The sequence below is a fragment of the Lissotriton helveticus genome, chromosome 9 (genome assembly GCF_964261635.1).
Source record: "Lissotriton helveticus chromosome 9, aLisHel1.1, whole genome shotgun sequence".
Classification (NCBI taxonomy): domain Eukaryota; kingdom Metazoa; phylum Chordata; class Amphibia; order Caudata; family Salamandridae; genus Lissotriton; species Lissotriton helveticus.
In genome coordinates, this window is record NC_136070.1 from 841766401 (window position 1) to 841782066 (window position 15666).

Sequence of the window (15666 nt, forward strand, 5' to 3'; positions counted from 1 at the left end):
TCCTTGATTTGGAGGAGGCGACAATGCACAGAAGCCTCTGCGAAGGACTCAAGTGTGACTTTGGCACATTGATTATGACCGCAACAATGTAAGGAGGTTTACCATCATTTGGCAGTGGTCAACGACTGACTGTGGTGAGCCTGCCTTCCACTGCCAGTTGTCGCGGTAGGGAAATATTGATACACCCCCAACCTTCAAAGGTATGCAGCGACAACCACCATCACTTTCGTGAAACCCCGAAGGGCACTTGTGAGGCCGAAAGGAAGTAAAGCAAACTGAAAATGCTCATGGCCCACCTTGAAACCGCAGGTAGCGCCTATGTGCCTACAGGACAGGCACATGGAAATAGTCAGAAAAAACGAGGCAGACGCGAGAACCTACTAAAAAAGACAACATATCCAGTTCATACAACAGTGGGACCACTCAAAGTGGAGCAACTTCCAGTCCACAACTATCCCTCGTTGAAACGGAGGTTTTAATTGGCAAAGACAGCAGTTCCAGACACCCAGAATGAATGGCAGTAATGAGGAACCCTAAAAGCCACAGAATAAATACTATCCACCCTGTTCCAACATATGAAAGGTCCACCTTTGACCAGGGAGTAGACAGGCACGAAAAAGAGGAGTATATCAACTAGCCGATATAACCTGTACGACATTTCACTTTAGAGACGGATTCCTATGTGGGAAAACGGTGAACCCCTTTTAAACAACTGTTTTGTCCTGAAGAAAAGTGTCCCCGTATCCAGGGGGCTAACACCGAAACGCGTCGACGCATTTGAATAAAATACAGAATCCAAGTGGAGCCTAGGGAATAACAGATACTCATGAATTGTTGATACTGTGACTCTCTGTTGGATAGACAAACGGCTATTGGATCAGGCTATGTTGTAGCATAAATACGGAAAGCTACCACTTTTTCTAGGGGGTTGTTTGCAGATTAATGTGTTCTTTTGCTAATTGATTAGAAATTTGCCAATGTTTTTATTGTATTTTGATCTATGTCTATAATGTATGAAATTATGTGGATAACTCCGCTTAAATCTCATGAAATAACATGTACAATGTGGTTTTAAAAGTATTGTTTTATTTAGATATGTTTTCAGGAAAAATCCTTTTTGCTGAAATGTTAAACTGATGTGTATAGGATATCTGTGTACTCTATACTTATTTTTACAAAATAAAAGACTGTAAACGTTACACTCTAGTGTGGAAACTTTAACTGTATGCTTCTACGAGAAGAATGAATGTTGGATGAATGAGATACTATTTATAGCGAGTACCTTTAGCCCAATAGCAAAGTTTTTTCTCCAGGGATTCTCCTTTGACTTTACATGGAAATAGTCATCCTGCATGTCCAACACTACCTTCCAGTCTCTTGGATTCAGGGCAGATAGAACCTAGGCTAGTATGAGCATCTATAAATTGTCCTTCCACAGAAAGGAACTGAGAGGTCGGAGATCTAAAAATGATAAAGGAGTCTGCCCTTTTTTTGGCGCTAGGAAATAATGGGAGTAACATCTAGTTCCGATCTCAGAGGCTGGGACTCTCAAAAGCTCCTTTCTCCAAATGAGCTTGAACTTCCTGCAGCAAAATGGACAAATGCTCCTCTGAAAACTCCTCTGATATAAGCAGAAGAGGTGGTGGGATGGAAAGGATTGGCAGGGCGTAGCCTCGTTGGACTACCTGCAGGATTCACCCGTCGTTACGGCTTGCGCTGGTTGGGAATATTACTGATTCTGCTTCCCACATGATGGCCCTGTGCACCTATGAGCAAACTAAAATGATCCCTGCAGATCTGGACACTGTCTGCCGGAACCCCTATCCAGACAGGACTGAAGGCCTGTTGTTGGGATAGGGGGCCTGTTGTTGGTATGGGGGTCTTGACGCTGTCTGCAAGAGAAACCCTAGCAATGCATCAAAAGGGGCAAAACTGTAGGGAATACTGTCTTGTGGGCATGGAGAGGCCGTAGGAGCGTGCAGTGACTTGACTTTCTTTAAGTGCTCAAGGGTGGAGTCGGCCTTCTCGACAAAAAGGCAAGACCCGTCAAAAGGCATATCCACATGAGCGTCTCTTGGATGTCATTTGAAAAGCCATGGATCTCATTCATGCATTGTCCAACACCATGCTGGTCGCATCCTGACTGTCTTGAATGGTCTGTCCCAAGTTGGCATAGAATACCTCTGGGACTGATGGTAAGATCTCTGTGACCATGTCCCATGATGCACAAGAGCACCTACCAAGCAAACATCTGGTGTTGACTTACCTAATGGTGAGCTGGCAAATGAAAACATCCCCTTTCCAAGTGTCTCCATTTTTTTCGACTCGGTCTGGAGTGCCCTAAGGGGAAAAATGGCATTAATGCTTTTAGTTGGTGCCTGAACTACCAAGCTCTCAGGAGTAGGGTGCTGTGTCAGGAAGGCAAGCACCCTCCTCCCCCCGGGCTGGCATGTGATGTTGTGCCACCTGTCTGTTCACAAATGGGCAAGATCATGGTTTAATTTAAGCATCCATGAGGGTGTCCTTGAATGGATGCAAAGGTTCGGATGAAGTCAATCCGGTTGTAAAACCTCAGTGAGGATGTTAGTTTTCACCGCAGCAGAAGCAAACTGCAAGTCCAAAACTGCCTGACTAATTCCTATAGCGAATGAGGCTGTCTAGTCCATAAATGGGCCAAGGGGAATCTCCCGTTCTGGGTCAGGTAAGTGCCTAATCCACTGGCCTCTTCTAGAGCCAAATAGAAATTGTCATGTTGTGGGAAAATACATCCTCAACATCATCAAAAGGTGGTTGACTCTGGCCAGAGACTGATACGAAAAGTTGTTGGTGCACAGGAGGGCAGCTCCTTTTCAAAGGTACTATCTTATGAGAGCCAGAATGTACTGGGACGAGGATGAGTCAGAATTGTGCCAGGATGTGACTTCGACAGAGATCGAGCAGATTAGGTTCGGACTCAGGCAGGACAATGGGATCAGTGTCCTCCTTCGGCATCTGCGGGGTTGGAGACGGCTTTGACGTGGCAGGAATTGGCATAGATTGAAGTGCTAGGAGCAAAGTTGGCTCTGGAGTCTCGGATTAACTCGAAGCAGGTTCAGGAGACACTGATGATGCAGAGAACAGACCTACCTTCAATAATCCAAATGGGGACTCTGTGGATTCATGGAGTCCAAAGGAGTGCTCGAGTGAGCCACTAGGGTGCCAAAGATTCAAGGCATGTCCTCTTTAAAAAACACAATCTGTTTTGGCTGCTGATGGCCCTGGAAATTCGGGGTGCTTTTGGACCAGTTGTATAATCAACTCCTCGGTGGGGACTAGGAGAAAGATCGAGGGGCACCTTGACGTCTTAGCGGGTCCTCAGAAGAAGAGTGGCGAGGCTGGGACTTCTCATACTCCATTTTGGACTTGGACTTACTTTAAGATTTGGACTGAAATGACGATATGTCATAGGACCGGCCTAAAGAGCAGGTTCCTATGCAATTTACTGTGGTGTTCGGTGGCGTACTGCTTGACTTCACTCTCCTGATTTGCCCTCGGGTGCATCAGGGTACTTGAGTGCATCAGGGTACAATGCTCGCATGACTTGCAGTTGAGGCCTGAACCTAAACACAAGAGACACTCCTCATGGGGATCTGTCACAGAAATTGGTTTGCGACTGTTGCTGCTTGGTTTAAAACCTGTCGTTTTAGGAGGGGGAGCGTTCCCTTCCACACTGGAGAGACCTTATGTGGGGGAAAAAACTCATCAAGTGACAATAAAAAGTTAGGAGCTAGCTCTGAATCCATGTAAGAAAGTACTGAAGAAAAGGAACTGATGTCAAAGAGCTTGGTAGGAACTTATACGTGGGTCAAAGGTCAGTCCCAGAGCAGCGTGACACGACCTACTGGCAAACAGACGGTAGGCTGAAAAATATTCCGGGTCTAGTCTTGCACCAGGGAATTTGTAGAGGTGAGGAATCTGCTTTTAGAAGTATTCAGCAGAGACCGTAGTTTTCTACAGAAAAACACAGTAGATGCTAGCCTGTCACAGACTTCTGAAAGTGTCACCGAACTGTTCAACATTGAAGTTTCTACCTCCATCAGAACAGAAACTTTAACTTACCCTGAAAACATATGCTCGTACTGTGTAGTGGTGTAGATTCATATGCCTTGCATAGGCCTGCTATTTAGTGTTGGCTCAGATATTAGAAGTTGTTTTTCTTCGAAGAAGCTTTGAGTAACAGGATGTTGTGTGACTCCTTACTTACTCTTACAATGCGCGTAGGCACCAACTCCACCCATAAATTGTTTTTCACTCAGATGGTTACAGGTGAAAGTAGAGTGTAGGGAATAGTAGGTATGTGCTCTGTGCATTATTAGTTGACAATAAATGAGTATTTAGTGTAAAAAAACATGTGCTATCGCTGCTCATGTTCAGGGAAAAGGGTGGGTGCATGAGAATCTAAGTTGTTACATGCTATGAACAGATACCTCCAGGGTAAGTAACATTTTCCGTTTGCAGCATGCGTGGCTGTAGATACACGTGCTTTGCCTCGATTGTAAAGCATTATCCTTCTAGTGGTGACTAACTGGTAGATGATATAGGGATTTGAAACAAAGTGTTTAAAACATCCTGGCCAACCATAGCTGGTTGAGGCGCTACTTCGTCCACGCAGTAATCCTTGACCAAGTAGCAGCTTCACAAATATTTACGATACACAAATTTTACCCAGGAAAGACACGCTGGCTCACTTTTAACATATACAGTATGCCGTAAGTAGTATAGGGAGCACACATTAAGCTTTGTATAACAAGTATGGATGCATTTAACAATCCACCAGGCATTACATTGGCTTTAATAAGGTTTAGCAAAGACCACAAAAAGTTGGTCTTTCGAAAAGCTCTGGTCCTATCTTTATAGTACAGGATCACCAATTTTACATAAAAGGTGTTTAATGCCCTTTCCGTTATCATACCAGGCTGAGGAAAGACAACAGAAGCTAAATTGACTCATTAATGGGAAAAGGTGATACTGCCTTAGGTAAGAACTTGGGATTTGTCCTAAGTACAACTATATGTTCCACTTTTCACAAAAGGAACAGCAAGGGATAGGAGTGCAGTGGTTCAAAAGGGGGCCAGTTAGGCGTGTGAGAACCACATGAATGTTCCAAGCAGGTGCCGGTGATGTTCTCGGGGGTACACCTTTCTCATGTCCTCCATTAATGCCTTTATTACAGGAATGCGTAAACGAAATGAGCCTTTCCTGTTTTTCGTGTATGAAGCTATACCAGAAAAATGAAGGCATATAGATGTATTTGCTAGACCTGCATTGTGAAGGTAAACGAGTACAAAACAATATCCTGAAAGGAAACTTTAAAAGGTTCTAATTGCTTAGGCACACAGAAATAGATTTGTCTTTTCCACTTCGCAGAAAAACAAGCCCAAGTAGCAGGCCTATGTACCTCATGTACAATGGCCATAAACTCGACTGAGAACTGTAAATATCCAAATTCTAAGACCATTGGTGCCATACAGCAAAGTTGAGCTGCCTGGGGTCTGGGTGCCTGATTTGGCCCGGTTGCTGAGTGATGGGGTCCAGAAAGATTATGAGTGTCCCATGTGGGCTGATGGACACATCTAGGAGAATTAAGTACCATGGTTGTCGGACCAAAGTGGCGAGAAAGAGTCGTAGGGGTCTGCATCATCTTTCTGACCGCGTATGGATAGCATGAGAGAGGTGAAAAGTGTAAGTAAATATCCCTGACCAATTCATCAAGTGTATTTCCCTTGCACTGTGGGTACCTGGAGACAAAGCTTTTGCCTTTTCTGGGGGGAGTGAACGTCAGTGAGTGGGGTCCTATAATAGTAATAGTAACTGCAGAAACTTGAGGATGGAGTTCCCACTGGTGGACATGTGGATGAGTTTAGAGGTAGGCAAAATCATGTCTACACCAGGTGTTCGGACAGAAGATGCACATTGGGGCGTATTTCTCAATGTCAAATCGTTTGAACCAATGTTGAAAGAAGGAGGGTCTATGGTCCACATGCTTCTAAATGTAGTACATGGTTCTCCTCATGTTAGTGCGGTAAAGTACTACCTTATGTTGAACCATGGAGTAGTATGTCTAGAGGGCCAGGCGCATATGCCTTCACCACACGCCTTTACTATTTTTTCCTTGCCTATTGGTGCGGCTTGCTCTCCAAGAATGTGGCTAGTGAACATCACATGCTAGAAATGAAGTGCGATTTACATGGCAAAATACATTCAGCTTCCATCTCACCCTGAAATGACCTGGTTTCCAATAATAATCTTTCTTTAGGCAAGTGATTTTAAATCACTCATTATCAGGAACCAGACAATGAACCAGTTAAAACCTTTCCAGACGTGGGTGTTGTTCATCAAACAAATAACTTTTTAAAACAACGAAGGAAAACATTAAAAAGCAAAAATAAACTTTACCTTCACAACTTCCTGACTTAGGACACCTCCAACAACTGCACATACCGGAGCCATTTCAGAGAAGCAGTAGCTAAAAAAAAAACATTAAATAGAATTTGATTAATCTAAATAATATACTTGAGGCACATTCATGTATATAACATGAAAAAGACGGTGTGACTGTTGTGTATGGTATGACTTTGACCAGTGCTGCAAGGGCTTCATACTGGAACGCACAATCTGACTGTTTTGAAAATAGCAGATCATTCATCCACATAATACTTCACCACTAGGGATGCTCCTCGTCTGCAACCAAGATTGTTGCAGGGAGTCTCATCCAGAGTTCTTATTGTAGGAGACTGTGAGACTATGCTACCTAAGGGGAATCTAAAAAATAAAATTATAATAAGTTGGAGAGGGATTTATTTGATTAGTCTTTACCTCACTTATAGAGGATTAAAAATCAACATAGGAAGGGCTATCTGTTTGAAAAAAACACATCATCATCAGCAATTTAATGGTCAACATGTTTCTACGCTAAATGCAATAGTCCTAGGGTCTCAGGACATTCTTCAGGGCGAGAGGGACATTTACTCCTGGGATCCTCTTACTGCCCACTGTGTGTGGTATCATTTATTGGTAATAATTTCATTGACCTGTATGCCAGTGAGCTACAGCATTCATCATACCCGTAAGATGATATCATGTAAAACCCAAACAAAAGACAGTATTCACCTTAAAAGTCCAGCAAGTAAAAACATTTTTAACCTGACAGGGCATATAGCTATTGGATAAAGGTGCCACCCATATTAACCATTATCGGAAGCACCGGCTGTGTTAACACCGCAAGCTCACATGTGAAAAGGTGCGCTGGCGATGTAATTTTTCATTGCTCATTTTCCTCCAGTCGTTCACACTGCCATTCAAAATGGAACCAGTCAAACTTTTCTGGTGTTTCTGTCGATTTTATAATTCACCAAGCTACAGGGGCTCTGGTGTGAAAGACTGAAGATTCCTTTATAATTTATACACAAGTTCAAAACATGCTGTAAAGCACCTGCCAATTAGAATATGTGGCAGCTGAAGAATATAGAATTATCTACATTAGGCATGCATAGGGAAGAGGCACATTCCATCATAAGTAGTGAAGCCGTACGCTAATAAATGGGTTTACTTCAACCATGCCAAGTTCAAACTTGATCAATTCTTTGATCAGGCCTTCTCCAGTTGTATTTCCATTAGCATGCGATCCACCTCCCTGTGCTGAAGTAGAGCGCTGGACTTGATCTCATCATTTATACAACTTTTGTCTGTACGCAATTTGAAAATCTATCCTTCATATCGAAGCTTCTGTTTCATGTTTTGTTCGTTTCCAAGATTCAATGTCTCAGTCACTGTCCAATGTAAACTGATGGCAGTGTGATGCCTTTCTGCAAACTGGTTGATTAATTTGGTTGGAACCTTGGCAGATCTGATGCTTCATTAAAGTTTAAAAAAAAATCTGGGTCTCACTTTTCGGGTTGCCATGCCTAGCTATTTCAAATTACACAGGCATGCCAACATATTTACCACATTTTGACTGTTGCAGTTTGTGTGCCACCTCTGTTTTTCCATAGCCATGAGTCCTAGCTGATGCAGAGGAAAATGGTAGCTTGTCCCGGAACACCATCTCCCTGATGCCGCATTTCACCCCAACAGTGAGCTAATCTTTCCGTCCGCACTTCAAAATACCAGGACACATCATCGGAACATGTGAAGACAGAGGCAGTGACCCTAAAACTTTCTAAAACGGAGGCTGCGACAAGATCGGACCACCTTATTTGAAAACGAGTGCCTGTCAGCCCTTAATATGGTGACCTCAACTCCCTCATTGTGGCGAGGCTGCGATCGTGAATCCAACTAGTTCCCTCTAACTACAGTGAATCAATAACGTATAGTTTCTTACCTGTCGGTGTCGTTTTGCAGCTTGAAGACTTTCTGGATTCACTATGCTGTGCATTATTCCGCCATCTAGTGGTTGGGTCCGGAATTGTAGTCTTTTTTCTCTCTTTTTTTTTCCGTGTCCCAGGTGGGCGTCGACATACCACCATTTGGTGTCCTTCATGTCTTTAACGCGCTTCCTCCGGAAGCTCCCACCTTTGGTCGCCATTTTCGGATTCTTTTTTCTTGCCTTGTGTTATTCTTGTTTTTCCTCTTATCTTGTAAAGTCTTTCTCCAGTTTTAATCCCTTTCTTCCAGTCTGATCTTTCTGGTGGAGGAGGGTGGGTACCCTAGTGAATCCAGAAAGTCTTCAAGCTGCAAAACTAGACCGACAGGTAAGAAACTATACGTTTTGCAGCGTGAATCTTTCTGGGTTCACTATGCTGTGCATCGACTTTGTAGCGGTTTGTCCTTATTGTGGTGGCTGGGTGGAAGATGAGCACTGGTTACATGTGTTGTAAGACCTTCTGTCCCACTTGCACTTCTTTGTTCATTTGGATATCTACACAGTAGTGCTTAGTGAACGTGTGTACTGAAGACCATATTGCAGCTTGGCCAATGTCTTAAATTGGTGTGTTAGCTAGAAATGCAGTTGTTACTCCTTTCTTCCTTGTTGAGTGAGCGTGAGCTGCTCCTTGTAACAGTTGTCCTGCTTGTTTGTGGCATAGTTGTATGGTTGGTGCAATCCACTGTGCAATGGTATTTTTGGTAACTGGTCGTCCCATAAAGCTGCTGGCAAAGAAAACAAAGAACTGCTTTGTCTTTCTGCACTCCTTTGTCCTTTCTATATAGTGCATTACAGTCCTCCTGGTGTCCAGTGTGTGTAGCACCTTTTCTGTGCTTGTGGTTGGTTTTTAGAAAAAACTAGATATTTGGATTGTTTGGTTGATGTGGACCTGAGACACCACCTTTGGCATGAAGTGTGAGTCTGTTCTCATTACAATCCTATCACTGTGTATTTGCAGTACTTGTAGTGTTAGCGCCTGCAATTCACTTACTCATCGTAGTGATGTGATAGCCACTAAGCTGTCTTTAGTGTGAGCATGTGCTGTGTATGCTTGTGAATAGGCTCAAATGGTGCCTTCATCAATTGAGTTAGCACTACATTGAGGTTCCATGCTTGTGCTGGAATTCTGTTTTGAGGTGTGATTCTCTTTGCTCCTTCTAGAAATCTTTTTACTACTTGTGAGGTGAAGAAACTTTTCCCTGTGTCTCCTCTTGTGTAAGCCACTATCGCCGCTAAGCGCACCCTTAGGGATGTATAGCTTAGTTTACTTTGCAGTAGATGTGGTAAGTATTTCAGTACTGTTGATTCCTATGTGATTTTCCTTTGCAGTTTCTCCCTAATGCACCAGTCGGAGAATCTTTTTCACTTTGCTACGTAGCACTTTCTTGTGGTAGGTCTTCTTGCCTCCCTGAGCACTGCCATTGTGCTTGCCGGTAGTTTGAGGCGTTCAAACTCTAGGTCTTCAGGAGCCATGCAGCTAGGCTGAGGCTCTCTAGCTCTGGGTGTAGCACCAATTCGTTCTGCATTGTCAACAGGTCCCTTCTTTTTGGGAATCTGTGTGCTGGTGCTTGCGCCATTTCCACTATTTGTGAGAACCAGGACTGTCTGGCCCACTGAGGTGCTATTAGTATCAGCGACATGTTGCTGATCCTGCATTTGTTGAGTACCCTGTGTATCAGTGGTATCGGGGGAAAAGCGTATGCAAACGTCTTTGACCCACTTATCCATAGCGCATTCCCTTGTGACCGATGGTCTGGTTGCCTGGATGCGAAGTGCTGCCATTTTGCATTTTGGTGAGCTGCAAATAGGTCTATTTGCGGTGTACCCCACTTCTGGAATACTTTCTGTATTTCCTGTTGGTTGATCTCCCATTGGTGGGATGCTGACGTTTGCCTGCTGAGACTGTCTGCTTCCACCTTGTCCTTCCCTGGGAGATGTATTGCTAGTAGATCTATTTTAGTGGAATGGCCCCTCTCCATATTTCCTGTGCTAGCTCTGATAGTGCTACTGATTGTGTTCCTCCTTGTTTATTCATGTAGAACATGGTGGTTGTGTTGTCTGTTTGGATCAACACCCCGTTTCCGTACCGCTCCTTCTGAAAGGATTTTAAGGCTAGGAACACAGTTTTTAGTTCCAGGTAGTTGATGTGCTTGACCGCATCCTGCCTCAACCATAGCCCCCTCACCTTGAGTTTGTTCATGTGCGCGCCCCACCCCAGCTGGGAGGCGTCTGTTGTGATGGTCACTGTTGGAGTTGGTTGTGTGAATGGTTTCCCCTGTGATATGTTTGCCTTGTTCCACCACGCTATTTCCTGATGTACTGCATGTGTGACAACCATTAGATCTTCCCAACTCCCTGTTGCCTGTGACCATTGCTGCTGTATCCATTCCTGGAATGGTCTCATGTGGAGTCGAATATGTTGGACTAGGTGAATGCATGACGCCATCATTCCCATTAGCTTGTTCACCGTTCTCACGGTCAGAACTTGCCCCTTGCGTAAAGACGTGTTTCCTTCAGTATCGCCAATGTTCTCTTCCTGCTGGGGAACACTTTGGCCTGTATGGTGTCGTCTCCGCCCCTAAGAATATCTTGATCTGCTCCGGCTCGGTTGACTATTTTTTCCAATGGATTGTGAAACCAGTTGGGTCAGTGTTTGTATGACCTGCTGATGTGTTGCTTGCAGTGGCTGTACAAACTTGCCTTTAAAAGCCAGTCGTCACGATAGGGGTATACGTGTATTCCTTGCCTTCGTAGGTGCGCTGCAACAGCTGCTAGGCATTTTGTAAACACCCTTGGTGCGGATTTGAGCCCGAATGCCAGTACTGTGAACTGGTCGTGAGTTTGGTTGATCACAAACCTCAGTAGACGTTTGTGCTTGTGGTTGATGGGGATGTGTAAGTACGCATCCTTTAAATCTTTAGTTGCCATGTAGTCCCCTTGTTGTTTCTGTGGCATTACCTCTTGTAGGGAAGTCATTTTGAATCTTTGAGTCCTTATGAATGTGTTCAGGAACCTTAGATCTAGGATAGGTCTTAGTTTTCTTCCACCTTTGGCACGAGGAAGTAAGTGGATTAAACCCTCTTGTTTCTTTGGTTGTGAGGTACTACCTCTATCGCTTCCTTGCTGAGCAATTCCAGCGCCTCTAGTCGCAAGAGTGAAAGTTCCTTTGCTGAGTGTGCCTTGTTTCCTCGTTTCATGTATGGAGGTTGTTTTTCTAGCTCTATACAGTATACGTATAACTTGATGTTTAGTATCCACTTGTCTGTTGTGACCTTCCTCTACTCCTGGATGAAGTCTCTTATTCTGCCTCCTACTGGTGTTGTATGTTCGAGGTACTGTTTGTTGTGGAACGCCTGGTTTTTGTTTTTTCTGTATGTCCTTCTGCCCACCCCGAGGTGTTGCTAGGGTGGGTGTCTGCCTTATGGCGAAGTCACTTGGGGGTATGCTGCTGGCCTCCTCTCCGTGTATGTCCTCGTCCGTTCGGGTGCCCTCGAAAGGACTGGCCCCGGGGCTGGTACTGCCAGTTCTGCTGCTGCTGTCCCTGCTGTTGCTGGCCCTGGTTGTTCCCTTGGTAGCTTTGTTGGAACGTTTGGTGCGATGTAGTAGGCACGTTGTCTCCCCTACCACCGGACCTTCTCGCTGGTGTATCCCTTCTCATCCCTCTGAACTGCAGCGCTCCCATGGACCTTGCGGTCTTGTTGTCCATCTTGAGCTGGGTTAACTTGTCGTCAACTGGTGTGCCAAACAGTTGCCCTCCGTTAAAGCGCGTGTTCAGGATGTTGTTCTGCACATCTGGCTTAAAGCCTGAAATTCTAAGCCATGCGTGTCTTTTCCGATCATCATCTGTCTGCTGGACGTGTCCGCAGCATCCAAGGCTGATTTTAAACATGTATTCGCCATGTTCTTGCCCTCTTCTACCAGGTGAGCTGCCCTTTGTTGGTACTGGTCTGGTAGATGCTTTAGGAGTTGCTCCACTTCCTCCCAGTGCTGGTATGCGTGCCTGTTGATTAGGGCGTTGGAGTTTGCGATGCGCCATTGAATTGCCACACTCCGCTCCACCTTCCTCCCTACGAGGTCCATCCTTCTACTCTCCTTGTCTTGAGGTGGTCCGGCATTTGTTGGTACATTGGCCCTTTTCCTAGCCGTTGCTGTAATTATGGAATCAGTTGGCACTGACCCCTGGATGTATGCGGGCCCTTTGAGAAATGCTCATACTTTTTCTCTGTTCTTGGAGTCACTGCTTTGCATACTGCAGGTTCTTTAAAGGCATCCCTTCCCTGGTCCAGCACACTTGGGAGCATGGGCAGGAACTGGCTCCTAGTCTGTTGAGGCAGCAGAGTTTCCAGGAAAAACATGCCTTGGGCTTCTCCTCCTCCAGTTTTACCCCATATGTCTGTGCAGCCCTTTGGACGACCATATTGTAGATTCCTATGTCGTCTGGCGGTGAAGGCCTTGAAGGGTAGGTGTCTACTCCTCCTTCAGGCAATTTGGCGTCGAGGTCATGCCACTACAAGTCTTGTGTCTCTGAGGACGTCTAGTCCCGATAGGTCTGCCGATTCTCGTCATATTTGCCCTCGAAATAATAGACTTTTTCAGGCTTTTTCGGTGGTTCGGCATCCTCGTCGTCTCTTTCGACTTTGAGCGCGGGCTTAGGCAGTATGGTGTACTGGCTCATCCTTTCGTCTAAGTCCTTTTTCCGTTGCAGGATGCTCACCATTTCTGCCTCGCGCCTCCTTATTTCTTTCCATCTCTGCGGCCTGTTCCTCATCGAGAGTTTGTGCGCTTCGCTTCGAGGTCATTGACGTCGAAGTAGTTGTTGGCCCTTCTTTCCTCGGCACCGAGGTGTCCTTTTCGAAGGCATCCTTCGGCGACCTTTATTTTGCTAGGGCTTTCGCCGTCTGGGAGTCTTTTTCGAAGGATCCGCTGGGCTGTTTGTCCTTGGGCGCCGTTGCTTTTGCCGAAACATTCAGCGGCAATGCTCCCTTCGAGGACTTTGCTTCACTCCTACGAGTGATGCTCGAGGACTTAGCTTCATCCTTTCGAGTGTCGCTCGAGTGTCTGGAAGTCGATGACTCTCTTACCTCCTTCGACGTCTTCTTTGGGACCTCGACGACCGTGCAGTCCTCCGGTCCTACAGCGATCTTGTCCTCCTCTCCACTGGAGAGGCCCAAGTCTCGGAGCGATGGGGGTGGCCCCCTCCCCCTGCATGGTGTGGTTCGCCCTTCTCTGCCTCTCTCTTACTCTGAGGGTCTTGGGTGTGAACGCCGAGCACACGTTGCAGTCCGCACTGTTGTGGTCGAGCGGCAGGCAGAGGTTGCAGACTGGATGCTGGTCCTTCGGGGCGTATTTATGGTGACAATTGGTGCAAAACTTGAAAGGTGTTTTGTCCATTCCGGCGCTCAGGGAGCCCCCTGCGAGCGCATTCTCCGTTAAACGTCGAGATCTCGGTCGAAAAACCTTCTCCTTCGTCGTCCCTGTTACCTGACCTGTAGTCTGGTGTCTTGAAAAGTTTGAATTTCGTTGTTTTTCTTTACTTTCCATCGATTCTTTCTCTAAAAACTCTGGAGCTCTTCAGTAACGATCCAAACCCAAGGGCGGAAAAAAGAAACTGAAGATGGCGACCAAAGGTGGGAGCTTCCGGAGGAAGCGCGTCGACGTCATGAAGGACACCAAATGGTGGTAAGTCGACGCCCACCTGGGCCACGAAAAAAAAAGAGAAAAAAAGACTACAATTCCGGAACCAACCACTAGATGGCGGATAATGCACAGCATAGTGAATCCAGAACGATTCACACTGCAAAACTACCTGCCATCATCCAGCTGAACTTTTAATGAAAACAAGGGGGACCCAATAGGTAACTGTGGACCATGGGTAATTGCTATTATGAAAAACAGAAGGTCCAAAGCTTAAACAGATCATCTATTCTGATAGTATAGACCACAATAAGCTACTATACGTTTTTCCTCGCCCAGCCGGGCAGGAAATTTTATTTGTCAATTAGTATAAATACTTTCCGATTCTTAAATACATTTTTCAACAGACAGACAATTTTTACTGTGAGGCACAGTCCTGTGCCATATATGAGAGTTTTTTAGAGATGAAGGTGAAGGAAATGAAGGAAGTAAGAGAGAAATACTTCAGGCAACAGAAAAGTGAGCGATCTGGGCACTGTAGGGGTCAAATGATATAACAATGTTTCCCAGAGCAAAACATACATACAATAATACAAATGGTCAACAATACGTCTGCTAAGAAAGGTCGACGTTTCGATCCCGCGCTCTAATTAAATGGGATCATCATCAGGACTTAAAAAATAGTTGCCTGGATAGAACATTAATTGCGCCTGTTAAGGAGAAAAAACAGGGAGAAAAACAGAAAATACCAGTTTTAAGTTCTAAGTAGGCAGATCAAACTCATTTCTGCATTCGGAATCGCAGTGAGAAGTTCAGGCGTAGTGACTAGAAGATTCAAATTTAATGCATTCGCTGTCGTAGTGAAGAAATCATGAATGGCGAAAATTTGGTTCTCGGTGGGGATTGGTGACACATTTACATTGCATGCTGTGACCGTGCAACATGCCCAAAGTGCTTCTATGGTTATAAATGAGAAATCAATTTTTAATTTTTTTAAAACAGTGAGGGAATCATAAGTGGCAAGGTTTAAATCACGTTGAGAATATGTGACAGTTCTACACTGCATACATTGAGCAATAACGCAGGTACTTCTAAGGCCATGGGGAATTGACTGGGGGCCTCACCCTTAATGTCAAAATTGCTTCTATTAGCCGATGGGGGACCGTGTTGGCGTAAGTTGGCTAGTGCGTGAATTTACCTTAATGAGCGCTGCTTCGTCAGGAACAAAGTTTTGTATGGGTGACAAGCGTGACTCTCAGTTGGGACACGCGGGAGGACGGCTGACGCAGGCACTAATAAGGAGAATTAAGATTGGTTTATGGTTTTGTGGTCTCGGGACATGACACTTGTGAACAAGGAATGAGTGCTAGCATACCCAGGGTCTGATGCGTGTGGTTCCGATGCTTAAGTCTCCGAACCCAATGGTGAACGGGGAGAATCTTGATGAATTATACGGTCGAAATTGGTTTAGTCGATCCGCTGCGGGAAGGGCATAAGGGTTACTAGTATGTCCAATACGGAGAGGCAACCAACGGGTGGATAGCGTGGGGAAGGCTTACCTATAGGTGGGTGACTCGTGGGATGCAATGGAGACCCGGAAGGATATCGGGGGATTAGGCGGTTCAATTGAT

The 15666-nt window shown here is 45.2% G+C and overlaps 1 protein-coding gene across 1 annotated transcript in view; it reads right to left on the reverse strand.

The window, feature by feature from the left end:
* The window catches only part of SAE1 (SUMO1 activating enzyme subunit 1), a 294712-nt gene that overhangs the window by 8111 nt on the left and 270935 nt on the right, over positions 1–15666 (reverse strand). The window contains exon 8 of the mRNA XM_078661014.1: positions 6436–6505. Within this exon, the coding sequence (XP_078517140.1) occupies positions 6436–6505 (70 nt within the window). The remainder of the gene's footprint in view (positions 1–6435; positions 6506–15666) is intronic.